Source organism: Panthera onca, chromosome A2 (assembly GCF_046562875.1).
Source record: "Panthera onca isolate mPanOnc1 chromosome A2, mPanOnc1 haplotype 2, whole genome shotgun sequence".
NCBI classification, from domain to species: domain Eukaryota; kingdom Metazoa; phylum Chordata; class Mammalia; order Carnivora; family Felidae; genus Panthera; species Panthera onca.
Genome location: NC_138340.1, coordinates 130,359,960 through 130,387,501, shown reverse-complemented (window position 1 = coordinate 130,387,501; position 27,542 = coordinate 130,359,960). Strand labels below are relative to the sequence as shown.

Here is a 27,542-nt window from a genome sequence, read left to right as displayed (position 1 = left end):
TGCACACAGGAAAAAGTGTCAGACAACATAGAATGGCATTATTAACCTAGCTTCAGCTATACCTTACGTGGTAACTTCTTGAGTGTGAAGGGATTGCCCACGTGCTAGAATGAATACTAAGGAAAAGCTTCCAGAAATCAGCAAACCTGACCAAATTGATGGCAAACATTAGTGATAGCTCAGTAACTAGAAAGAAGGGACACTTGGGGATTTAATTTGTTTTGTATTCCGTAGAGTCTCTGGGTGGAGAGAACATCATTATACTTGGTGCAGAGCTTACCTGGAATTTCCCGCTGGTTTGAAGTGGAAAAGCGTGAAGTGGTAAGGATCAGAGCTTATTCTCAAGTACTTTCCCATCACAGTTGCTCACTGGGAGTCCCGCCATATGTCAGTTGCTTCTGCTGTTGACTCCAAGTCCATGGAAGCACATATAAGTTAGTGAATGTTTATGGTATTGACCGCTGTGACTGAGGCTTTAGGGGAACATTACTGTTCTCCTAGTCTGGCCGGTCAGAGGGATTCTCCAAAAAATAACTACGACTGCAGCATGTAAACAACTCAGGCCCTCGAGTTAGGGGAGCTGGTATTTGAACTACTGCAGGCTAGTGGGGAGGGGTTCTCTACCTTATCTTATTTAATCACCAGACCAAAACTATGAGGTATGTATTTCTATCCCTATTTTTACAGGTCTTAACAAGAAGTTAAAAGCCTTTGCCGGAGGTCTCATGTTAAGATGTTGAAAAAGGATAGACTCAAACCCAGATATTCCTGCCTCAAAAGCCAGTTACATCCAACTCTTTTAGCTCAGTTTCCTTACCGGCAGCCTGAGGCTAGTACAGAGCCCCAGCACTGTATCTGACGCACTGGAGGTCCGTGCTGTTACCTTTGGCAGTAGAACAGAGGCTGCTGAGTTGGTCTCACTGAGCAGTCCTGGATGAACACCAGCTAGAGACCCTTGGGTGTCATTATAGAACCTGGAAACTGCAGCACCTGTGTCCCCTTCAGGTTGTAAACCATGCCCCCGTTCGAGCCCCCAGTTCTGGGTGCTGACAGCAGCTACGTCCAGGGTGAAACCTCGCCTTGCTGCCTGTGCTGTTCTTCAGGCTGGCTGCACCCTGATGGCAGCCCTGCACCCAAGCAGCGTCCCTTCTCCCTCCTTTGGGACGTCCGTCCTGGCTGAGGCCAGCCCTCTGATGGCCGGAGTCCTCTAGCTGATAGAAGACGTGGCAGTTGTGAAGACATCATTTAACCCCTTTCTTAGGTAACAGGCTCATTCCGTCAGTGCGTAAATAAAAGCAGCTTTTGCCCAAATGGTCTTCCAAGAATGCCTCGTCCTGCCTGAAATCTCACTAAGCATTGAAACCACTCAGCTTATCATGCTCATTGAAGCTAAGGATCTAGTGGCATTTTCCTTTTACAGTGCTAAAAATTTCATATGGCTTCCTAGACAAATGGAACTCAGTTTATCAGACTGCCTTAGTGCTATTGTATTCTTGTAGGTTCTGAGTCCAGGGTTACCACTGATGTACCTTGGTGCCTTCCATAGAAGAGGAGAGGTTGCCCAACAGTGTCAGAAAGTCTTAGCCTTGTGCTTCCCGCTGAATGGCATGGGCCCAACCCACATCGCTGTTCTTAGTCATCTACCCTGCATTAATGATTCAGAGAGCCATTTCAGCTACTTACTACCCAGAGGGTTAAATTCTCTGAGGTCTCACCAGTGGCCCTAACCTTTGAAGTACTACCCCCTCACACACACACACACACACACACACACACACACTACTCATAGAAAGTACCATGCTGATAATGATTAAAGAAGCATTACTAAGCACAACCTTTCAAACATCAGCTGCTTACTTTATTAGAATATATAATCTTACATTCTGTCAAACAGAACAAATTTAATTGGGCTACTTTGTTCTCTGAACACAGCCCACTCATGACAACGTTATGTCTTTCTCTTGTTCCCACTGCCTGGGATGTCCTCACCCTCTATTAAAGTTGCTGGTTTACTACTTTACTTTAATTCATGGTGTATGAGGCCCTTGAGATCAGAGGCAGTAGGTACTAAGTACATATATGCCAACCTGAACTGAAATTCCTTATGTACGTTGTCAAAATCTGAAAGATTCTGAAAAACCAAAGGTGTTGTCATAAGTTCAGCTCCAAAACTCAATTGGTAATAAACCTAACCTGATCTGCTGTTAGGACCATTTACGATCTTTATTTCACATAGTATGAATATTCATATGTTTTACTTCAGAAATATTAAAGCATTGGTTAAAAATAATCTTACATTTTAAATAGTTACATAATAAACTATCTGTGCCTTATATTATGTTTCTAAAATCTGAAATTTTCTGAATTGTGAACCATCTGGTGCCAAAGGTTTCTGATGGGATTGTGGGCCTTTATTCTCTAACCCATAGCCCCAGAGTTTATTATCCCATTCTTGCAAAGATAGCAAAGCCTTTGAAGTACTGTTTTCTCAGTAATTGTTTTTATTGTTTTGAGAACAAATAAAAAAATAGGTACTTTCCCCCATTAATAAGTAAGCTCATTTAAAAATTTTTAAACAAGATAAAAAAAAACCACAAAAGAAATTTGTGATGACTTTTTAAACTCCAACTAAAGATAATGAGAATATTTTCACATCTCACATTATATCCATCAGAAAATCACATGGCTCTCCTTTCAAAATATATGCGGAATCCAGCCACTCTTCACCAGCCCCTACTCATAGCGCCATCTAGTGTCTGATTTCTGCAGTAGTGTCTTAAGTGGTCACATGCTTCTACCCTAACCCCTTGCAGTCACTTCTGTGTACAGCATCCGGTGTCCCTTTTAAATTTAAGTTGTATCATACAAAAATAAATACATAACAAACCTGATGTACCCATCATTTTACTTAAACAGCTGTCAAAAAGGCCAATTTTGTCTCATCAGCTCCATCCTCTTTTACACTGGATTATTTTGAAGTAAACGTGACCTCATATCATCTCATCTATAAATAATTCAGTATGTATATTAACAAAAAAACATAACCACAATAACGAAAAAACATAACCACAATATCATACGTTATCCCGTCTTAAAAAATGAACAGTAATTCCTTGACGTAAAATAACCAGCGTTTACACTTCACCAAGAGTCTGTTTCTTTTATGAGTTTTTGTTTATTTGTTGTCTTTTGTTGTTTGAAGTCAGATCCACATCAGGGCCATACATCGCACTTGGCTGAAATGTCTTCTAAGGTCTCTTTTGATTTGTAGGTTCTCCCTGAATTGCTCTTTTTCCCCTTGCAATTTGCAGCCTGCGAACCAGTGGGGTAATTTAACATGTTTCTTTGCCCCTATACTTTTTGTAAATTGGCAATTAGATCTAGAGACTTGATAAGATGCTGTTGTTATTATTGGTTTTTGTTTATTATTTTTTTTTGCAAGAGTACTTCCTAGGTGGTGTTATGCTTCTGGTTGTCTCTTTTTTGTTGTTACATTGGAAGCCACTGATGATCATGGCCCCAGCCTACTGAGTGTCGCAAAATGGTAAAATACTTTATCACTCCTTTTTTGTTTATTCATTAGAACACTTCTGTAATGAGAAACATTCCCTCATCGACTATATGATTACCCTGAGGTTTAGCAAAGGAAGGATGACACCCTACAGAAGCGACCAGAGAAGTTTTTTGTTTGGTTGGCTTTGTTTTATGTATCATTCGTAACTCATGGGGTTAAGCATACTGGGTTGTTGTTTTGTTTTTTTTTTAACTCATTGTAATTGTTACTCTTACTGATTTTCAAGTTGTTCCATTTTGCCCATTGGGAACCTCTTCAAATTGACTTTTGAGTCTTTTTTACAGTATCCAAGTATTCGTTGTTACTGAGCTAACACATAGGACTGGATTGTCAAATCAGATGTGGGAATCAGCATCAAGCTTTACTAATAACTTTAAGGCAATCAAGAGGCTCATATGAAGCAGAGAGACATCTGAGACCTCAGGCCTTGGCCTCCAGGTCCTTCTTTCTCACATCAATAATAATTTGGAACAGATGGAGTCTCTAAGTGAAATTCACGGGATCCCTCATACACAGGGTACATTTAAATTATGAAATTCACATTATGAAATACTCCATTTTATACTGCAGACAGTTATAAAACTTACCTGGGACATTATGTAGGGAATCCTATATCGTGGCTTATCAGTTTTATTACTGAAAGCAATTCTTAGTTGGGGACACAGATACCATCTCCTCCTTCTGGCAATTAGTCTTGGACTGTTTACTTGAAGGTTCAGTTGACAAGGGGATAAGACCAGATCACCTGCCTTCCTTTCTGTTCCCCAAGGATATTCCTCCATTAGAGACAGTGAATGAATCACAGGCCAGCTGCTTTACTGCCTTCCTCCCAGCCGCCTTCCTGGCTTACTGGGATAACTAGGTTCTCCATTTCTCCAATGACTCCTGTTTCTTTTTGGTGGTAAATGGCATTTAAAGATCACAATCCAGGGACAAGAGGAAAATAATCTTTCAATGAATGTTTTTTACACATTGTTTTTCACATACTTCTTTTGACCATCTCCTTAGAATAATTTCCCTAGAAATGAATTGGTCTATCAAAGAGTCCACAATTTAACCTTTGATTCATGGGCCAACAATGGCATGTATCAACTTCTGTCTTGTCTGGTGGGGATAACTGTTCTTGAGAATACCCATTTTCCCACCATCCTCTCCAACACTGGGGGTTATGTTATTTTAATCTTTAATAATAAACCAAAAATGATCATACTAGGGTTTGTTTGGGTTTTTTTTTTTTTTTTTTGGTATTTGTTGAATGCAAGTGAAGATGATATTTTTTCATATATTTATTTCCTCTTTCTATTTATTTTGTGAATTATAGCCTTTGGTTTTCTTCAGTATTTGAGAAATAACAATAATTTATCAGGAATATATATGGAAATATTTCCCCAAGTTACTGTTTGTCTTTTGCCTGTGCTTGTTGCAATTTGTTTTTGAATTTTTTCATATTAATAGCATTTGAACTTCTAAAGATGAGCATGAATTTTTTTCCCCATTGGCCAAAACACAATATTTTTCATCTTAACCATTTTTAAGCATACAGTACAATAGTGTTAACTACGTGTGCATTATTATGCAACAGATCAGTTTTATCTTGCAAAACTAAAACTCTATCCATTGAATATTTCCCCTTTCTCCCCTCCCCAGCCCCTAGCAACCAGTGTTCCATTTTCTAAGATGTCTGACTTTTTACCTTTTAGTCCATCAGAATTCTCAGACTTTTCCTTTATGATTTAGGTTTTATGATTATAAAACAAAGGCTTATTGTCCTAGACAGTAAATACTTATTTACCAGCACTCTGTAAAGAAACACAACATTGCCAATAGCACCCTAGAAGGTTCCCATGTATTCCTTCACAGTCACAAGTCACTCACTTTCCATTACAGGTCACCACTATCCTCACTTACCTGGTATCCATTCCCTTCCTTGGTTGGTCACCTAAGTTTATGATTCTCTAAAACAAGTCAATTTAGTTTAGTCTGGTTTTGAACTTGATGTAACTGTATCATAGTGTATATATTCTCTTGTAACTTGGTTCTGTCACTCAGTATTATTTGTCACAGTGTTATTACATGTGACTGAAGTTTGTTTTCACTGCTGCATACTCTTCCATTGTGAGAACATACCACAATATGTTTATGCATTCTCTTATCAATGGACATAGGGATTTTGGAGACATTTATGACAATTTTTGTACATTTCTTCACACACATGTACATACATCTCTTACTTTTTTTCTCAAACATACGCTTGCATAGAATTGCGAGACCATAAAATATAATAAAGATATCTTTAACTTTAGCGTTTAATGCCAAATTGTTCTCCAAAGCGATTGAAACAATTTGAACTTCCAGCAGCAGAAATTGAGAGATTCTAGTACTCTCATTCTCACCCTCATTTGCTATTGTCATATTTATTTTTGCCATTTTGGTGAATGGTTAGTACTATATTATTGTGGTACTGTTTTTCACTTTTTTGATCACAAATGAGGTTCAACACCTTTTCATATATTTATTGACCACTTGGTCTTCTTCCTTTGTAAATATAGTGCCTGTTTAAGTCTTTTGCCTATTTTTACTGGGTTGTTTGCCTCTTCCTTATTGGTTTATAAGAGTTCTATGTATATATTCTGAACAGGTATACTTATATCATTTTGATGTTTTTATTAATGCTTCCAAAAAATGTACTTTGAGATCAGAATCACTTCTTACTCATTTTTGTATAATTCTCCTGATGCTCCTCATCACACATTAGTGGTCAGAAATGAGATATAATTCCCCAATTCCTGCCCTCAAGACCTGAGTAAGATCTTACTGTAAGTTGAAGGGAATTCTGCCCTAACTCATGGATTGTGCAAGAACAAACTGCTGTTGGGTCTGACTGATTGTAGGTGGGTTGTGGCATGGTGTATCGAAGGCTATTGAATGCAACTTACAATGCTTAATAAAAATCTTTATTCTTTTGTTATAAAAAAAAGAGTTCTATATATATTCTGGACAGGGGCTTTTTGATGGTTTTCTAGGTTATAAATACTTTCTACTTTCTGGGTTATCTTTCCTTACTAGTCTCTCTTGATGAATGTATAATATTAATTTTTACATTGTCAAATTATTTTCATACTTTGCAGTGTTGTTTTATGATGATGTAAGTGAACTTTAAAAGTCCAGTTTGTTTCCTTAACTGAAAAAAAGACCACAATATTTAAATGTGTTTATTGTAAGATTGAATTACTTTATAGCTAAGAGCTTGGCAGACCTTCTCTTCAAAGACAATGTCAATGACAATAATGGCTCCAATGTTAAATATTTGAAGAACATTTTCATCATTTTCAGTTCGGTCCCCCATATAAGCTAGAATTTTTAAGTCATTATAATTCTCTTTGGCTCTCCTTCAAAAAATAGATCCTGCAGCATATATGATTAACTTATTTTCTATAACTCCCAACTGAGTACCATCCTGTGCCACCTTATGGTGCTGTTATATATGCATATGGGGTCCATATGGGCATATGTCCCATATTCCCAACTGGGTTGAAAGCATCTTGACATCAGAGGATTTGTAAATGCATCTTTGTATCTCCTGTGGTGCTTTGCATTAAGTAAGCATTTAGAAATGTGATAATAATATGCAGGGCCCCTGAATATTTAGCCCTTCAGGAGAAAAGATAAGTGAGTTTTAACAGGCATGAGATGCTTAGATTTTCTTTGCGGGTTACATTGATTGTTGCAGTGCTAATATGGGATTGATGATTGCTGATTATCCAAATCACATTTCAACCAATCAGTATAATCACCTTCACTTTGCAGACCTTCGAATGAACAGCTAATTTGTCTTCCACATCCTGTCTGTTCTACTGTATGGCCCCTGGTAGAGATATTGATGGGAGCCGAGGGGGAGCACAAATCATTCAGAACATGGATGATCTACTTTCTTCTTGAATGTCACAAAATCCAATATATATTTATGCCCATTTGCTTCTCAGGTGGAAATGAGTCCTCTGGAAAATGCAATTGAAGTGTTGGAAAATAAGAATCAGCAGCTGAAGACTCTGATTAGTCAGTGTCAGACAAGACAGATGCAGAATATTAATCCCTTGACCATGTGCCTGAATGGAGTTATAGATGCTGCGGTTAATGGTGGAGTTTCCAGGTATCAAGAGGTGAGGATTAGGTATCATTTGAAAGTTTTTAAATGTGATTTCTTAGGGCTTCAGAGGTTTTTTTTTTTTTTTCAAAATATGTGTGCATATCCACAAACTAACATAGGGCTACAATTGACACAGAGCTCTTTGTTAAATAGAGCAAACATATAGTCATTTGTGATGCACACTTACTCCATTTTTCCAATATATGACATTTTTGAGGATAAAAGTGTGTGTGTGTGTGTGTGTGTGTTCTTGGATGAATAAAGTAGTAAGGGTATCAGCATTATTTAATAAATGTCTACCTAAAACCATTTCCCTGTGCAAAGACGTTCACAGGCATAGAAAAGTTTGATCTTCTTTAGTAGGTACTTTAAACGGACTTTTCATCTTGGTTTTAAACAGAAAGTCACAGTAGCTTACAAGGTGAGGAGGCTGTCATTTTGGTCATACTGAATCTTAAAGCACTTCGTTTTAGGATACAAAGCTTATTGATTTGATTTGCTGTTTGCTTAGTTTACCAAAGATTCTTATTTATACAGTCCCTGCTCTTCCTTGAACAATCCTTTTCTTTTGTTCTCTTTCTGACCAGCTGCCTTCAGTAGGAGTCATTCCTTCTGCCCCAGAAATGTGGTTCACAATGGTGTTTCTTTAAAGATGCCAGGTCCATGGGTCACCTGGGTGGCTCAGTCAATTAAGCGTCCGACTCTTGATTTTGGCTCAGGTCATGGTCTTGCAGTTCATGAATTTGAGCCCTCCATTTCTCTCTTGGGATTCTCTCTCCCTTTCTCTCTGCCCCTCCCCTCCACAAAATAAATAAATTAAAAAAAAAAAAAAAAGATGCCAGGTCTTTAGAAGCAACTATGTCTTTCACTTTCTTTTTAACTCTCCTGAAGTAAACTATCCCTTCTCTTTCTAGGCATTTTTTGTCAAAGAATATATCTTAAGTCACCCTGAAGATGGAGAGAAAATTGCACGGTTAAGAGAGCTGATGCTTGAGCAGGTAGGTGGGGACAGAAGCCAGTCACCTCTCTCTCCTGCCGAGATATGTGTGCATGGTTACCCAGGGACCCATCTATGTGGTTCTCTCCATCGGTGTTCTAACAGAAGCAGTCAGTCAAGGGTTATAGATTCATCTGTAATGTGTTCAAAATTGCTAATTTTCACTTTAACTTTCCACTTTGATGCAAAAGTAAATTTAACAGTGAGTAAACTATGGCAGCCCCTTATAACAAGCAACCTCATGTAGTCTCTTAGAATAGTGCTTGAATGTTCTCTCCCTAAAGACTTGCTGGAGGCTTGATGCCAACTTTTCACTCAAAATTTTGGACTCAGATAAGTCCGGGCCAGCTCAAAACAAATGAATAGATAAATGAATGAGTGAATGAAGGCATGAGATTCTGCCTTAAATGTTATAGTAAGGGAGCAATCAATAGACTTTGCTTTAAAACAGTATCATGTTTTGCAGACTAAGTCTGTAGGTCATATGGTATGGACAAAACTAGATTCAACCCTATCATTTCTACTCCAAGGAAGCATAGTTTATTTTTATTTAGTGCCATCAAGTACAAAGAACTAGAGTCATCTCTTGCCTGCTGCATTCCTGTTGCTGGCTCTTGGCCTGAAAATGGTTTGAAAACCTCTGAGGTAGGAGGCATAATGGTTATTCCATAAAAAATGGAATACATATGATAAAACGTGACCAGAGCATCTCTTTCTACTTGATAATACCAAATTAATTAACAAATAAGGCATTCCCTTTTGGATTAGAAAATGATGAGGTTGTTTCTGATTCTAGTCCATATTTTATGCTCTGCAGGCTTAATCCACAGAACTTAATACTAGGGAGAAAGAAGTGACCACAGACAGGAACTGTGGCTGGAAGAGGGCCAGGTATGCAGCATCTGGAAAAGAGAAAGGAATTACTTTAAGTTGACCTGCAAAGAAATAGAGAATAAGTTCCTACTGTGGTTCTGGGGATGATGTCGATACTAGAAGTGAGCAGGTTAGGTTATCCAATTCTTAGGATCATGGAGTAAGTGTAGCCTTTGTTGATACTCAAAAATCTGTATTTAACCTGAGCACAATCTCTTGTGAGTGGTTTGCCTCACTGCAGGACTTTTACTTGCTGTATTCAGTCTGACTGAATTCATTCCCCAGAATTAAAATTAAAAGGGCCAAGAAGGCTGTCAAGAAAAATAAAATCAGGGAGCACCTAGGTGACTCAGTTGGTTAAGTGTCCGACTTCGGCTCAGGTCATGATCTCATGGTCCATGGGTTCGAGCCCTGCATCAGGCTCTGTACTGACAGCTCAGAGTCTGGATTCTGTGTCTCCCTCTCTCTGTGTCCCTCCCCCAATCACACTCTGTCTCTCTCTCTCTCTGTCTCTCTCTCTCTCTCTCTCAAAAATGAATAAACATAAATTAAAAAAAAAAAAGGAAAGAAAAGAAAAAGATTACCAGGAACCTTTGTTTCCTCCACATCCTGCCTGATTATGTTTGTAGGGCCTTGTGGAAAGAGCCTTGTTGGGGGAAACTTTAGATCTCTGTCACAGGACAATCAGTACAGGTGACTGCAATGTGACCTTGGGCAAGTCATATCACCTTTGCCAGACTATAGTTCAAAATAATTTTTACATGGTATATGATGAGCCTACGAACCAAGAATTCGATTATATTTAAGGAAAAAAGGGGAGAAGAACTTTAAGTTTAAAAAGTTTGTATTCAATTTTAAATGTAAATGGTAAACACATTTTCATAATAAAATGGAGGGAAAAACAGTAAGGAGCACTAAAGCTATGGTGCTCTTTATAAATACAAATGCCAGACTGGCAATATGAAATGCAAATAAGAATGAAAAAAGAATTATTAGCTCAAAAAATCTCTAGTGAATGGACATGTTTTCAGTCCTAGGTTAAAAACATGGGAAATGGACAATATTCTACAATTTTTAACCCACAAGAATGTCACTTTTACATGGTTCTACCTAATATAGTAAAAAAAAAAAAAAAAAAAAAAAAAAAAGAAAGAAAAAGTGCAAGTCCTTAAAAGCAGATGCACCACAGCCAGGGTTTAGGTTAGTGAGGGCACCATGCTCCTCTGGACCTCTGTGAGGTTCAGATAAAAACTATGTAGTAGACTCGGGGACACACTGCCCCACTGGCTCTTCCAGAAAGGACTTGTTGCCCCAGCTGATGGGAGTGGTGGCCATCAACAGATACCTTTGGCTCTCAGGTCCTTCAGCTATTGCCTCAGCTACAGAGCACTGCCTGCCCCAAGATGACCGTCTTCCTGGATGGCCCACATCCCATGACTGCGGAGGAGATATACAGCCTGGCCATTTGAGCCCAACAGAGCACAACTCTGACAGCCTGTTTGAGGCCCACAGCCCCCCTGGTGTCAGCAGAGGCTGACGTGACTGCCCTGTGCCTTGGTTGCTTTCTCGTCAAGTCCTGCTTCTGCCCCTCCCTCACACAGACAGGGATTCCAGGTGACTCCCCAGTAAACATCCTAATCTCCATGCCAGAGTCTACTTCTGGGAGAACCCAACCTTCAACTTGATTTGGACAAAAGAGAGGTCGCCTAACAGCATGTGTTTAAAATGGAGACTGGATTCCTACCCAACATACAGTTGACCCTTGAGGTCAACTCTTCCATGTCCTTCCATCCCTCATCAGACTCTTCCTTTATGTGTCAGACATACATTCCACTCTTACTATTCCTTTTAAAGGTGTCATTGGTGTTTAAGGTATTTTTATCTTTATGATACACTGGCAGTGGGTAGGAGCTGCCATAGTCCTGTCCCCATAGGGAAAGTTCTGGAAGCTCTAACCCACCAGGCTCAGTCCTGAGCTTTCAGTCTTGAATCTTCCCAAGCCATGAAGATAAAAACCATGTGGTAATGGTGTGATTTGCTTTCCTCTCAGTCAGTGCAGTTTGCTCTTTTGACCACTGTAGTATGGGGCATTTTTTAAAATGTAAAAGACAGCTGATACTCAAATCAAAGGAATTAAGCACTGTTAATAGCTGAAGAACAAAAGAAACTGGAATGCTTATGTCCATCTCTTGTGGGTCCACACAGCAAGAAACTATTTAAGTAGGAGCTGCTTCAATTATTGCATTATAATAAGTGAATGAGAATAATAGCTTTTAACAAAAACAAAAAGCGTAGCAACTATTATAGAATTCCTGTTCCTGTTTTACTTCTGTGTCCCCCTCTACAAATTTGGGAATTCTGGGGGAGGGGTGGATGGGAACAGAAGAACCTGATGGAAGAGAAAAGGGTAATGTGGAAAAGGGGGTGCCGTCCAGGAAAGAGATACCTCAGGGAGAAGTACCTGATCCCACTAATAGGGAGCCGCTCCTTCCCAATCCTGACCAGTGCAGAAGGGGGCCAAAGGGACACATACTTGCTTAAGAGGGTTGTTGTTACAGATCTCAGATACATGGGAAAGAAACTTAGGGTACCAGGGAAATGAAGTCTTTGGAATGAGAAAGACCTAAGTTTGAATCCCCATTTGTCTTTTAGCACCTGCAAGAGCTTTCTGATCCTCACCCGTAAGTGAAGGATTGTTCCCGTCTCGTGGGATTGAGAGGATTCACAGTAACGCATGCACAATGCATGGTACAGTGCTTGACCCCTTAGCAAGCACTTGGTAGAGTTACCTATTGACGTTGAGTTTCTTCCTTATTATCAAGGCACAGATTTTGGAATTTGGTTTGGCCGTGCATGAGAAGTTTGTACCTCAAGATATGAGACCCTTGCACAAAAAGCTGGTGGACCAGTTCTTTGTGATGAAGTCAAGCTTAGGGATACAGGTACGTACACAGAGTGTCCATAGGGGGCAGTCTGACCACTGCCATTTGCTTTTCATTAGAGGGACGATGAAGTATCCAATAGTGACATCTTTTGGTTTTTCTACCAAACTGCATCATTTTACCAGGGAGTCCTCCAATATTAAAACTGGATTATCTTCCGTGTGCCGTGTTCAGCTTTTATGAAAACCCAAAAAGTAAGGGCGAGAAAGCTTAATAATAATGAAACTTAACATTTATAACCTTTTAGCCTTGTCACAGTATACTAAAATACCTCACGAGTTTCTTTGCCCATGTAATTACTCTTAAATATGTGCTTTACTACATCTCTAGGAGTTCTCTGCTTGTATACAAGCCAGTCCAGTCCATTTTCCTAATGGAAGCCCTCGTGTGTGTAGAAACTCAGCACCTGCTTCGATGAGCCCAGATGGTACCAGGGTAATTCCTAGACGCAGGTAAGTCATATTCTGAATTATCTTATAATTTGGCATCCCCACAAGATGATCTGGAATGATTCTCTCATTCTTTATGGCACAATTTGTCAAATACGCTATTTCTTAATGAAATAATTAACCCGCAAGGCAGCTGCAGACATCTGCCACTGGTAAAACAGCAACAGCATGAGAAATAAATAAACTCAAACATTTGATTATATTGAGGCAAACAGGAGACAACAAAATGGAATGTATATTTTTTTCCTTTGGTTTTATACCATGCCAGCATGTGATGAAGTGCAATTCAGAGACTGAGTTAATGACCATTTTTTTTCCCCCAAAACAGCCCATTAAGTTACCCAGCTGTCAACCGATATTCTTCCTCCTCACTGTCCTCCCAAGCTTCTGCTGAAGTAAGCAATATTACAGGGCAATCAGAAAGCTCTGATGAAGTCTTTAACATGCAGGTACTTGATTAGCTTTTTAATCGTCTGGTCGTGTGTATTCCTTTTCTGTCTCAATCATGAGAGTTTCCGTTCACTCTGCTGTGCTAATGAACAGATCTGCGAGCAAGAACTTGAGTTAAGGACAAACCTTTAAACACTCTTACTGCTTTGTTGGTCTCTGGAGTCTACAAAGATAGTCCTCTCAAAACCGCCCATCTACTCTCAGAAGACATGAGCAAGAATGGGAAAGGCCGGGCAGAGTTAGCTTTGGAACTTACCACTTCATTTGGGGACTCTTGGAACATGTCACCACATGCTAGCTGCCTCTTAGCGTTGCTAAGTGGCCTTTTTGCTTCACAATACATGGTTGAGAGGTCCATTATAACATCTCTCTACCTAGGTACACGTCAACAAATTTTCATAATCAAAATATTTTTACTAAAGGAAAAAACATACAGTTTATAAGGACATTAGTCAGTGTAACTCTTGCAACACAGAATTTTATTCAGACACTGCTAATAGGGCATTCATAACAATTTAGTAGAACAAGCTGAAATTTTCCTTACCACTGTCTTTAGAAAAGGAGCATAATACATATTGCGGAACTCATGCCTTGAACACAGTTTTGGAGAAAACAAGAAGGAGTGTTTTCTGCCTTTTAGAAGCGCTCACCTCTTGACGTGCCCTAGGCTGGGAGTCTTGCTGCTTGCACTTTAGTCCAGGAGTGTGCTGCTGCCTGGTCCTGAGTCCTAGTATGTCGCCAAAACCAGCACGAATGTGTTCCCTTGGCAGGAGTCAAAATCTCGATTTTTTTCTTTTCAGACTGTTTTGTTTGTTTTTAAATCTTGGATTCTTGATTAATTCAGACAGGCTTCCTTGTTGATCTGAGATTTTTTTTAGATTTCTAAATGGCTTTTCCTTTTTGTCTTTTTTTTTTTTTTTGGCTACTTGAAAAAAAAAAAGGACAGTGATTTTGTTTTAAATATGTCAGTGTTGTCCGAAGCCTCCAAGCAGTGTGTGATAACAGCTCCCATGTATTTCCAGCCAAGTCCATCTACCTCAAGCTTGAGTTCTACTCACTCTGCTTCGCCTAACGTGACAAGTTCTGCCCCATCGAGTGCCAGAGGTCAGTGCCAGGGCGTGGGGTAGACTGAGGGTGCCCGCGGAACCTGCTGCCCCCGCACACAAGCCCCGTCCTCCAGACTGTTCCAGCTCCACCCCCTGATGATCCTTCCTTTCTTCTCTTCCCAGCTTCCCCTTTGCTGTCTGACAAACACAAACATTCCAGAGAAAACTCTTGCCTGTCTCCAAGAGAGAGACCATGCAGTGCCATCTATCCAACACCTGGGGAAACTTCTCAGGTAGTCCTTGTGGGACGGAGATACTTAGAAAACAAGCAAATGCCTGGAATTGCTTACATGTCTCTGCAGAGAAACGCCGTACCTGCCAGAGGCAACCAGATGGGCTGTGTTAGATAACAAGTCTGTCTGAGTGAAGAGTGAACCTCTGTCCCATGCCCATTGCTCGCAATTTCTGTTGGAGCCATATTTCCTATACAGATACAAGTGTTGTTGCTTGAGCAGTAAAGCTGAGCAGAAAATGGGAAATGATCTCACCCTCCTTGACCTGACCCTGTAGTTCACTGCTGCTATTTAAACGTTACAAGGGGTAATTAGGTGGATGAGTTGGAGTGTCTGTTTGCATGTGTGCATAGCAGAAATTCGGAGCGGCTTTTTATGTTAGCAAAGGACCGTTCAGAGAAGCATGATCTATCCAGCAGCCTCTCTTTTGACCTCTACCTAGTTTGAGAAAGCTTCAGACTAGGTACCCAGGAGTGCAGGGCCAATTTCTGTTCACCTTTGCCATTCTTCTGTACTACATTGAGGGAGAAGCAGTTGAGTGCCCAGGCTTTCCCTGTACGCCTCGGGAGTAAAGCACTGCGGCCCTCACGCCCTGCCTGGCCTTGGTTTTGAAGTGGTCCCTCTTGGTCCCGGTGAGGGCAGGGCCAAAGGCCTGGCCCTCCAGGCACTTCAAGGGCCGTGAAGGGTGGTTCCAAAGGTGAAGATTGTTGGGTAACCCTGGGTTTTACCAATGCTTTGGAAATAACTTAGGAGTAGAGAACTATACTTATTTATGTTCCAGCTAATTTTTCTGTTTTTCTACACCATCCTGGCAGAAGTCTGTAACTGCATCTGGAAATGGATGAGAGCGAGTGGGATGTGGCTTGATTGGTTTATCTTTGCTGATTGTATAATCTTCCCGAAAGCCCCAGGATACCTCATCTGCACAACACTGATGTCTCGCAGAAATTCTCTCTGAGTGCGTTTGGCTGAACTAGCTCCCCAGTTTTATTTCCCTTTGTCACTTGGTGTTGCGAGGGAATTTCACACTCTGTTCCATCGGCTCCAGGAGTGCGTGTTGCCAGCATGGGGACTCTGAAAGCCTTCCTTGATTAGCCTCCGACGTTTCCACTTTTGGTAAAATGTGAAGCAGTGTGTAGTAACCAAAAGCTCAATGCTACACATTGCTGTGGTGCATCTGCTTTTAAGGACTTGCACTTTTTCTTTCTTTTTTTTTTTTTTTTTTTTTTACTATATTAGGTAGAACCATGTAAAAGTAACATTCTTGTGGGTTAAAAATTGTAGAATATTGTCCATTTCCCATGTTTTTAACTTAGGACTGAAAACATGTCCATTCACTAGAGATTTTTTGAGCTAATAATTCTTTTTTCATTCTTATTTGCATTTCATATTGCCAGTCTGGCATTTGTATTTATAAAGAGCACCATAGCTTTAGTGCTCCTTACTGTTTTTCCCTCCATTTTATTATGAAAATGTGTTTACCATTTACATTTAAAATTGAATACAAACTTTTTAAACTTAAAGTTCTTCTCCCCTTTTTTCCTTAAATATAATCGAATTCTTGGTTCGTAGGCTCATCATATACCATGTAAAAATTATTTTGAACAAAAAGTTTCAGTAATGAGACAATCATCTCATTTTCTAGAAGGTCTCACATGACAGCAAACTGCACCATAAAAATAGACTCTTATACCTTTCCAGAGGCTGCTGTTTAATCATATTGGAGATGGGGCGTTGCCACGCAGTGACCCAAATCTTTCTGCACCTGAGAAAGGTGGGTATAAAGCCAGTCCCTTCATCAGTCCTGAACTGTGGAAGGGTGTGTTTTGTCCTCATTTCCTCCAGTCTCCCGTGTGTCTGTGTGGAAGGCAGATCTTCAGATCTTTAATGATCCGGACTAATTTGCCCCTTAGGGGATTAATGAAAGACCGCCATTGATGATGCATTCTTTCAAAACTGTTTCCTTGTGGGACTGAACAGCAGAACCTGAGCAAGTTAGGAACTCCTCTGTTTAATGGCTTCTGGTGTCAGGTCACCAAGGCAATTCCTGTGTTCCCTGAAACAGAGTTGCCAATTAGGTACTTGTTTAGCAGGGGGAAAATAGCACCTTCCCAGATTGATTGCCTGGTCCCCCCCTCCCCCGCCGGCCCTTTGTTTCCTTCACAAAGCTCACTCTGCCAGTTCTTCTGTTGTTTGTGGGGACTCACATACTATTTAAGAATTGCAATCCAGTGCATAATGGAGTGTGCCCTGCCTCAAGGTCACACACAAAATGAGAAACACATGCATAGCAGTTAATAGCCAATTAGCATCAGTCTGTGCAACACAGCAGAAGATGAACAGCAGATTAAATGTGATTTCGTCCACTGTGCAGGTGGGGGCTTGCAGTAGGTCCCCCACTTGCCTCTCTCAGGGTCAGGCCTCAACAATCAAGTGGTCCCGTAAGCCAACGCATCAAGAGTCACTAATGAAATGTTCCCGTAAAGTGCACTTTAATTGTCCTCATTAAGAACTAAACTGTATTGTCATTTGAGTACACGGGTAGATTAACATTAAAACTTTCCTTGGGAGATTGAAATCAGTGAGAAGAGAGCCAAAATTATTTTAAAACACAAATTTTGCTTTAACGTTACAAGTCAGATATTAATCTTTGCCAGGAGAGCTTATTATTTTTCTTACCGCTTCTACCAAAGAAAACCACAAAGCAAATTTAAAACCGAGCAGAGAAAAATTATTTTAGGAGTGGTAATTCCATGCCATTAAATGAATGTGGTCATTTAGAGTAAAAAGTTGGAATCCTACATGTGTCCACCAGATGGCAGCGTCTGTCCAGGGAGCAAGCCGCAGGAACTCTGAAGTCTTGCTTCTGTAAACCTTCTTTCATAGCAGCTATTTATAATCTTGTGTGTCTTGCCCTTGTTCCTAACAGGGTTGTTCCATATTTCTACATCTTACTGAAGCATGGAACAGGCAAATTACAAGAAAGTAATGATACTGTCAGCATTCCAAATTACTTTTTTCAGGACACACTTCGGTATAATCCATTGATTTCAGTAACAAGAGTTCTTTTCTCAAAGAGTTGGTCATCAGGATGGTGTAGCATTTTAATTCTGCCAGGTAGTTGAAATATTAGCCTTTCGCTGCCTTCCCCCTTGTTGGATGCCACTTGTCCACAAATTGACACTAAAACCCAAGTTTTAGAATAGTTTAGTGACTACATCCTCCATCTGTTATCCAGCATCTAAACACATTTGTAATTCTCAACAAGATTCTATGCTCTTGTAGAGATTGGTAGTTCTGTTGGACTGCTTGAGGGGAAATAAACAGACATGCTACCACCCAATTAAATGTCAACTATAACTGTGAGGTAAGCAATTAAATGAAGGCCTAGTATTTAGGAGGTTTCCTGTTATTGTTGCTGTTGTTGTTTTTAATCCAGTTGATTTTTTCATTCTGGATAATTTGACTTTCTTCTAAGATCGCAAGTGTCGGAGGGGCAAAGTGGTCCATGTGTTTTTAGCTGTGTTATTCCCTTCCAGCTGTGAATCCCACCCCTAGCAGCTGGAGCCTGGACAGTGGGAAAGAAGCCAAGAACATGTCGGATAGTGGGAAAATTCTCTCTCCCCCTGTCCCTCCAAGACCCACACAAACTGGTGGGTATTTGAAGCCTTTGAACAATCACTTTTATAAAAGCACTTTTATGACTACTCCAACTTGTCGTGAATTCCTCAGAGAAAAGTGGGCATTGGATGTCTGAGGTAAAAACCTTAGTAGCTGCATAATTCATTTACAATGTTTTTCCCCTCTTTCCTGAACTTCTCCCTATACTAAGTCAAACAGCGCTCCATTCCTTATCAACTCCATACACAGATTTTGTAGAATGTTCTCCTGCTCGGCACCGTCCTCGGAATTTGGGGAGGTGCCCTAACCTTGACCAGCCAGTAGTGTTTTCTCTGTCCTTTGCTTGAACCACCTCATTCCTGTCAAGCTCTGTGAAGGCAGCCACTTCACTCTTACTCAGGACTGATGCCAGGGTTTCACGTTGCCCCTAAATAGGAATTGACTACCAGTAACTTAATAGGCTTGTGGGGAACAACTGACCTCACATCCGTTGCTGTCCCTTGCATAGAGAAGTCTGTATTCAAGAGGGAGATTTCTTAAGGGGTTGATTCAGGGTGATGCATCCCCTCCGGTGATGGTTTAAGAAGCAAGTTCTTAGGCCTAACCTCAGACCTACTGAATCAGGAGATCACCATTTTTGGAGTAAAGCCCTGGAATTGGTATTTTACCAAAGCTTTCTAGATTTGGAGAAAATTTTTAAGAATTTTTTTTTTTTGTGAGTTGATAGCAATAACAGGCACCCTTTCCAACTGAATAAGCCGTTTGCTCAGTGAACTTGATACGGTACAGCCTTTAAGACCTGCTCTGCTGACTTTACCTATGCTAGTGATGGGGAAAGTCTTTTCAACGGTCACATATGTCTAGAGTAGTTTTGAAGCTTTACAGATACAACTGGCCTAAATAGGACATTTCCTTCATGGATTTTTCTGGGTTGATCACTCATGTTTCATTTGCTGTATAGTAGCATCTCATCTTTCTGTTTTCTTTTTTAACTAAGCAACTTTCTCTGTCTTTTTAAAATACACTGTGTGCTACCCAGTGTATTCTATACTTGCCAAAACTAAAAGTCACCAACAGGTTTTGAAAGGCTTGGGAGATTTTTAGACATAGTAAGAAGTAACTAGGCTTAATTGGTAATCTGCATTAGAATACCATTGTCACCCTGGACAGCGGAAAATGCATCAATCAAGTAATTGGTATCTTATTCATGATGTACATATAGTCAAGCATTCTCCAGTTTAAATTTGGATGTGTCATGATGTTGGAAAGCATTTTCAAAGGAACAGTAATATTGATGGTAGTTAAGTTCCTAGGCCCATTCAAACTCGTAAGTAGGCAAGGATACTGACCAACTATTTTAGGCCTCTGTGGGAGAATGTCTTTCTAGAGAAACATCTCTGGATATGCTGTGGCTGCGAGGGCTGCTGTGGAGTCCACCGTGGTGGGGCCACTGAATGCCTGGGTCAAGACGAAGCAGATGGTCAGCTACAGTAAACCTGGACTTGTGCCACACACAGCAGTGGAAGAAATACAATTCCCAGTCAGGATCTGTTTCTCCAAGCATACGTGATTTTCTCCCATAATCAACACCCACCGGGGACAGGATAGGAAATCTAAATGCTGGTGCTGGAACGTGGCAAGTGCCGGTGGCATGCCCTTAAGTGTGCAGGGCAGAGCAACAGTGGGCCACTCTCTCTGGTCCCCCAGCACCCAGAGCACACAGGTGACTCACCTCTCCCGATTGAACCTGGCAGGACCACCCTCCCTTCTGCACTGATTGCTTTCCTGGTCTGTCCTCCTGTCATCATCCGTGGTCACTGTTGGGGGATACGTAACTGTCTGTCTTTGTTTCCTTCAGCCTCTCTCTAGTTTTCTTAAGCGTTGCAAACCTCACTTTGACAGCTGGGAGAATGGCAGCTTATCACAGACCAAGAAACCCTGAACTCACTGAAACCTCTGTAGGTGGAATTGGGAAATCTGTCTCACACTCACCGCATTGACTGCATCACGGCAGCTCTCCGTGTGCGTGCTTATGCCTCAGGGGGCTGAATTTGACCTACAAGCACACGGAGCAGTGCCATCACCCGTCCTGAATCCCAGGTGTAGGGTTGAAAGTCTAGTGGGAGAAACAAAGAGAGAACACTTCTTTGCCATAATGATGAAATTCATAGAGAACCACTTGCACTCCTGCCCGCCCCCCTCCCCCGGCCAACTTCCACCCCACAGGTGCAAAGAGAAGACCTGAGTAGGAGCATTAGGGAGGTAAACAGAAAACTTCTCATTTCCTGTCTGGATGTGGCCAAGTATCTTCTGTTTTGGGAGTATTGGGATATGAAAGTGGAGGCTGGTAAGAATTTATTCTCATGGACCCTTTCTAAGTTGTCTGGATACCCTGGGTCTACCCATTGCTGCCCGGGTCAGAGTCAGCAGCTATCCTCCAAAGACTTCTCTTCAGCACCTCACACCTAAAAGCACCTTTTGAAATAGATTGGGCAGTGGAAAAGCATCTGGACTTTGCAGAAATGGAACATGGGCCCAGTTCGAGCCTCTGTCACTTCTGTAGAGCATCATGTATGCTCTGGTGACTTTTCACTAATTCTCCCCTGGCTTGGTGCTGCCATCCTTTGTGAGGAATCTATTTTGGAAAGGTGTCACTTTCTCCCTTACCCCCCTTGCCTAGGAGGGCCTTGGGCACTGGGCCATCTGTAGGAGTTTGTACACAGAGGGCATTTTCAGATTGTCACCTTTCTGGTTTTTGAAAGGATTTCTCTCTGTTTACAGCTTCACCAGCAAGACATACAACGTCAGTATCCCCCTCGCCTGCTGGGAGATCTCCACTGAAGGTACAGACTCTGACTTAGACTCAGGCTAGAGACTGGCCCCACATTCCTTCTTTCCTTAGGACTCCTCCTGGTGTATCACTGAAGTGCTTTCATTGGTATAGACCAGACAAAGAATATCTAAAGAAGGGGTGGAGGAAGATTGGAAAGAAAATACTAGACTTTGCTTTTAGAGAGCTGCCTCCATGAATGAAACTGTTTGTTTGTTTTTATTTAAAAAAAAAAATTTTTTTTTTAACATTTATTTTTGAGACACAGAGAGACAGAGCATGAACAGGGGAGGGTCAGAGAGAGGGAGACACAGAATCTGAAACAGGCTCCAGGCTCTGAGCTGTCAGCACAGAGCCTGACACGGGGCTCGAACTCACAGCCCTCACAGACCACGAGATCATGACCTGAGCTGAAGTCGGCTGCTTAACCGACTGAGCCACCCAGGCGCCCCGAAACTGTTTGTTTTTATATTAGCCTCATTCCCCAAGTCGGGAAAGTGAGAATGTACAGACTAGAGTCTGTGTATACACTGAACTAGGAAAGAAATATGGTCTCAGTGTATTTCCTAGGATGTTTTCAGTTTGCTCCTTTGGTTTAAGGGACATCAGAAAAAAAGAAAAAGAAAAACAACTTGAAAAACTTGATAATGAAGACCTAGTAAATGGTCTCCTGTACCTTTTTGCTTCTATCAGCCTCACCCATTTTGACAAAGTCAGACCCAACTTCTTCTCTTTTAATATTTTATTCTAAGGTTTTCATTTACAGTAGAGATATATACTTGATAATAAAAAAAAGTAAAATGAATTCAAAAATTTCTAGGAAACATTGAAAAGCTTTAAAGATGAGACGTTTAAATTGATATGTAAACATAGGCTATTTAACATCTGTAAACATACAAAATCCCTCATGAAGATAAAGAATAATATTTGGTCTCTATCCAAATTGAATCAGATTGGCTGCAAGGATTGTCAATACCTACAGACATTGGTGTTCAGAGCTGCTGCACCAGAGGCAAATACAAGGTTGAAGTGACTGTGAAAAGAATGACTTTGTGTCTGAGTGAGGATTTACATGCTCCATGTCCTTTTTGTTGAGGTATTTCTAGCTAATGTGAAAGAAAAAGACAAATTAGCTTCTAAAAACATAGGGGCAGGTCATGATCCAATGCATCTGGATGCTAAGGATAGTTGCTGATAGAAACTGAGAATCTGGAAAACAAAAGCCCCAAAATGGAGAAAATTGCAAGGAAGTGTGATTTCATTTGCATTGCCAACGTTTCTGATGTAGAAATTTGCTGGAGAGTGCAAATTATTTGCTAGGGTTTTTTTGGGTTTTTTTTTTTTGTTTTTTGTTTTTTTTTTTTTTGGTCATTCTGCAATGCAGCTGTTAATCATAAGGTACATGTGACTGCATTCTCTCTGGAAGCCACGGACCATCACGTTGACGTGATGGGAAAGAAAGCAACATGATGTTTCCACATCTTACATGTACCCTTACTCACAAGGAGCTCCCACATATTGCTAATGCAATTAACATCTGCATTTTCCAACTTGCTTTTGCAGAGTAGTAATAACATGGTAAGTCACAGAGGTTGATTCTGTAAAAAGAACCTAAGGGATGAGAATGTTCAGGTAGCTACAAAACACTCCTATATAGGAAGGTGGTGTATACTTTCTCTGCAGAGCTGGTGAGGTTCTTATTGGCCAGGTGTAGCTTTCTAGCCATATCTCTACAAAAGGGGTTTGAAAAGACAACGGAACGTTTGTTTTGTAACTCCTGCGTTATGTGAGGGGACACACTGCTACCCAGTTATGACCTTTGCGATGCATAGAATGTAGTTTGCTGCCTTAACTTAGTTTTTTTCCAGCAATTAAGTGATGGAGTTAATCCTCTGGAGAAGGCTGAGCTTACCTGCCTTATTTTGAACTTGTGGTCTAATTTTTGTTAACGAGCAGTGCATTTGGATCTCTTAATTGGTGATGCTTAATTTTAGGCTCCTGCTAATGAACACATTTGTGTCTACCAGCATTAGTTGAGAGACCAAGGTAAAGTTAGTCTAGGATAACATTTGGCAAAAATGTGTCCCATACAACATTAGTTATGGACCATTATGTGATAAACAGAAAAAAAATGGTCTGTGGTCAGATACGTGTAGAAAACACTGGGCTGCAAAGTCCTTTCGTTTTCTTTATTAGAAAACTTTAACATGCTACTATGCTTTAAATGTACTCAAGGAGTGCATAGTATGTGTTATTTCCCAGTAGAACCCTCCTTTCACAGAGCATCACTTAGGACTCATTTTCCATAGGACACCTGATAGGGAAGTAGCAAATCCAGATGCCAACAGGGTAGACAGCTGACATGAATGAGCGAAGGAGGCTGGTAGAACAGTGTGGCGAAGGCTACCGTAAACTGAAGAGTTCGTGCCCCGTCTCAAGGGGAAAGCCCCTCATCAGCTTCAAAAATTATCTTAAGAAAAAGCAAGCCATTGTTGCTAGAACTTCCAGGGTTTTTGTTTTTTTTTTAATCAAATGCCAAAAAATGTGGGGGTTTTTGAGAAATCTTCCTCTTTAAAAAAATTAGCAACCAAGTCAGGGTTTTAGAAAACACTCCAGATGCAACAAGTCCTGTGTCCAACTCTCGAGCCTGAGAGCTACGCAAGGGCAGCTCCAGGTCAAGGGTCTGGGGTGGGAGCAAACTCAAACACGGGCCTACTGTGCCTGCCTCCTCCTCTGGAGGCCTTTGCTGGGAGGCCTGTCCCCGCTCCGACTGCCCTGGCTGCTGTCCTCCAGTTCTGAGCCAGTCCCTGCTGAGCTGGAAAGGGAAGATGATAATGCCAGAGCCTTCCGTTGCTGGTTCCCTGTCTTCCAAATCACAGGACTAATTATATGCCTCTGAATTTTCTTCCTGATTACATTTGTCCTCTTTCTATCCTGAAAATGGGCAGTGAGGTAAGCTTGGATGAACGTTTTCCGTGCTGAGAATACCACCACCTCAAATCCGAGTCTGGGGGTTTGCCGTAGGCCAAGAAGGGCTGCCATTACCAACCACCACAGCTTGGGAGGCTTAAACAAGAGAAGTCTATTTTCTCACAGTTCCTGGAGGTACAGGATCCCCAAACAGCCGTCACCAGGCTTGGTTTCTCCTGAGGCCGCTCTCCTTGGCTGGCACATGGCCCCCTTCTCGCTCTGCCTTAACGTGGCCTTTTCCCTGTGTGGCCAAATGTCCCCTTCTTATAAGGATACCAGGCAGGCCTACCCCGAAGGCCTCACTTTAAGGTACTGCCTCTTTAAAGACCCTGAGCCCAGATGCGGTGACATTCTGAGTATTGGGGATTAGGGCTTGAGTTCAGGGGCCTGGGAGGGTTCGTGGTACAGCCGGTGTTCAGGATGGCCATGACTTTTCTCTCCTCTGCCTTTCCCCTTGCATTTGGGCAGGGCTCGGTGCAGTCCTTCACTCCCTCTCCAGTGGAGTATCACTCCCCGGGACTGATCTCCAACTCCCCCGTCCTGTCGGGCAGCTACAGCAGTGGCATCTCTTCTCTCAGCCGGTGTAGCACCTCGGAAACCTCAGGCTTCGAAAATCAGGTGAACGAACAGTCGGCACCGGCGGCGGGGCCGGGCTACAGCGGGCCGGAGGAGCCGGTGCGCAAGGAGAGCAAAACGCCGCCGCCCTACAGCGTGTACGAGCGGACTCTGCGGCGGCCCGTCCCGCTACCTCACAGCCTCTCCATCCCGGTCACGGCCGAGCCGCCCGCGCTGCCCCCCAAGCCCCTGGCGGCGCGGCCCGGCCACCTGGAGAACGGGACCCGGAGGACTGAGCCCGGCCCGCGGCCCCGGCCCCTGCCTCGCAAGGTCTCGCAGTTGTGAGTCCCTCTGCGAGTCCCCTGCCAGGAGGCCCGGCCGTTTTCAAGAGAATAGGCGGTAGGACCAGGAGATGTTTAGTGTAGGCACTTTAATAACTTACCCAGATTCGTCTTTCAGTGAATGGAATTAAAACCTGCTTATTAATATGTTGCACAATATTAAAAGTTACTGATCTAAAACGCCGGATGTTACATGGAGTATGGCTGACTTTCCTTAAAACGTTTCTCCTTTGGAAGTGGTAAATAGTGCTGAAGACTTCTTTTGTATCTTTTTATGTTCCCTTTTTTTTATCTAGTTTAATCTTAAAACCAATACGAGATTGTCCAACAATAGGACGGGTGATGTTGTACACTTTTTACTGAATACTTGATACTCCGAGAAAGCTTATTAAGTCAATGCACATCCTAACACGACGGTCCTTACTTTAGAAGGCTTCTTCTGTATATAAGGGGAGGTTTCTCGCTCTTTCCATGAGAAGACTGATCCGTGCACTTCAACAGAATCACAAGTTAGCAGGCTCATTAGACAATACACTTAAGGGGTTGCAAGAAATAGGGCTGCAAGTTGTTTTGTTCTTGAAACAAGAGTTCTTTAAGGTTGCTTTTGACATTGACCACTGTCTGCTTTCTTCAAACTCTGCTTTGTGAATTGGTTGGTGAATCCTTTAGCACCCTGACATCATGGTATCTACTGTATTTCTTTTCAAGGTGCAATTTACTTTGAGAGTTCCAATCGGCTAGATTAGGCAAAAGACCCCAGGAGAGATGTTTACTTGAATCTTGCGCAAGCTTCCTTACTTGATCGTTTCCTCTGCAGCATATTTGTCACTGAAGAAGCGCAGATGTTCACGTGTTAAATGGGCACAAATTAATGTGTCCCATTAACAAGAATTCAGGAATCAATACAGGACAGTATTAAATCAATAGCGTAAATGAAGAAAAAAACCTTAGAGAAAATATATTAGCATGATTAAATGGAAAAAGGACTTTCAAAAGGCAAGGGCATTAACTTTTAATCCTGCACCAAATAGAAAATTCTTCACAACTCTCCAAGCTCCTACCGGAGCTTGTCTTCTTAGCTGATCCTGTCTTTGCTGATGGGTGAGATGGCTGTAGACCCCGCTGGCTTGAGGACCGACACACAGCATCGCAGATCTAGGTAGGGATGCTGATGCCCCAGTTGCAGACATGTGGAAAAAGCACCTTGTATTTAGTAATGTATTTTGTAGCCTTGTTTTTTTCTTTTACTGACTGTTTATAACACTCAATAAATATGAACTGTATTTTAAATCACACTGTTAAATATTTTCCCTCTTTTGTTGGGAAGCTCATTTTAGTTTAACCCCATTTGTTTTTGTTGATAGCTTACCTGGAAGGCAGTGACCACTTTTTTATATTCTCTTAATGAAACCATTCAGCAGGTATACGCTGTTGAGGCTGGTTATAGAGGTTTTCTATAATAAATGTTCAAGTATTTTTGTACATAACTGGTTAATTTTAATAAGAGATACCATTATGTGTAAAAAAAAAAGTAAAAATAAAAGCAAACAGTTGTGGATGCAGTATGATTGTTATAATTATGCCAAATACTTTATGTATGGAAAAAGAATATTTGTACATATGTGCTTTTAACAATAATTCTGCCATATTGACTTTACAATTTTGAATGTCAGAAAAATTAATATATGTTAAATATTTATGTTTAGTGAAAGTATTCATAATTGAGAAAAGGAACATCCGAATTTTAGCTTTGTATCTTGCAAGCTTTGCAGTTGGAAATTTCTGGAACTAGCGTTTGCCTTGATGATAACACTTTGTGTTTGTAATCACATCCTTAAATACACATACACACACACACATAGGAAGCTCCATATTCCTGTTGCTTTAAAGAAGTAAAGCCTTCCATTTAAATAAGTTGACATGCATATAAGATAACAAAGCTTCTTTGATTTCCTTTTCCTTTGTAATTTAATAGATTGTTGACTAGTGCTTGGGCACAGTATAAATCAGTGTTATTTGCTCTTGAAGCCCTTTTTTAAAAAGTTTTTTCTGGCAATGAACAGTTCAATTTATCATGTGCGTGTATTTCTGAAGCAGCTATATAGCAGAACATTTCAAAAGATTCTGTTAGCTCAGATGTTCATGTTGGTTGCTGCTGAATGGTAAATATTTAATAAAATTACCTGATTAATCTTAATATAACTGTCTTTATTACTGTCATCAGTGTATCTTTACCTGAAATAGAAGCTTTGTAAATCTCTTGTCATATCGTGAAATTTTTGAACTTCTTTGTTGATAGATCCTATTTTGTTGTTATTGTGCCTTGCTTGATGCACTTCTCCCTACAAAGCATATTTATACGTTAGAGAAAAAAAGTTAAAAGATAATGGTATTGGTTACTACCAATAGAGAAATGAGATTTACCTGGGTGATAGACTGTTAATTGACTTACCC

At 41.0% G+C, this 27,542-nt stretch overlaps 1 protein-coding gene across 4 annotated transcripts in view; it reads left to right on the top strand.

Annotated features, from left to right (window-relative positions):
* Positions 1-27,290, top strand: part of DOCK4 (dedicator of cytokinesis 4) — a 432,206-nt gene extending 404,916 nt beyond the window's left edge. For 2 of the 4 annotated variants that reach the window (XM_078440451.2, XM_078440448.2), the window contains 12 exons: positions 235-321; positions 7,558-7,734; positions 8,636-8,719; positions 12,414-12,533; positions 12,864-12,985; positions 13,311-13,431; positions 14,455-14,536; positions 14,662-14,771; positions 16,473-16,545; positions 18,311-18,424; positions 21,174-21,235; positions 24,661-27,290. In XM_078440451.2, coding sequence (XP_078296577.1) covers positions 235-321; positions 7,558-7,734; positions 8,636-8,719; positions 12,414-12,533; positions 12,864-12,985; positions 13,311-13,431; positions 14,455-14,536; positions 14,662-14,771; positions 16,473-16,545; positions 18,311-18,424; positions 21,174-21,235; positions 24,661-25,092 — 1,584 coding nt within the window. In that variant the 3' untranslated portion in view covers positions 25,093-27,290. The remainder of the gene's footprint in view (positions 1-234; positions 322-7,557; positions 7,735-8,635; positions 8,720-12,413; positions 12,534-12,863; positions 12,986-13,310; positions 13,432-14,454; positions 14,537-14,661; positions 14,772-16,472; positions 16,546-18,310; positions 18,425-21,173; positions 21,236-24,660) is intronic. The other 2 variants (XM_078440457.2, XM_078440464.2) reach the window with 2 other exon arrangements.
* Positions 27,291-27,542: the final 252 nt, after the last annotated feature.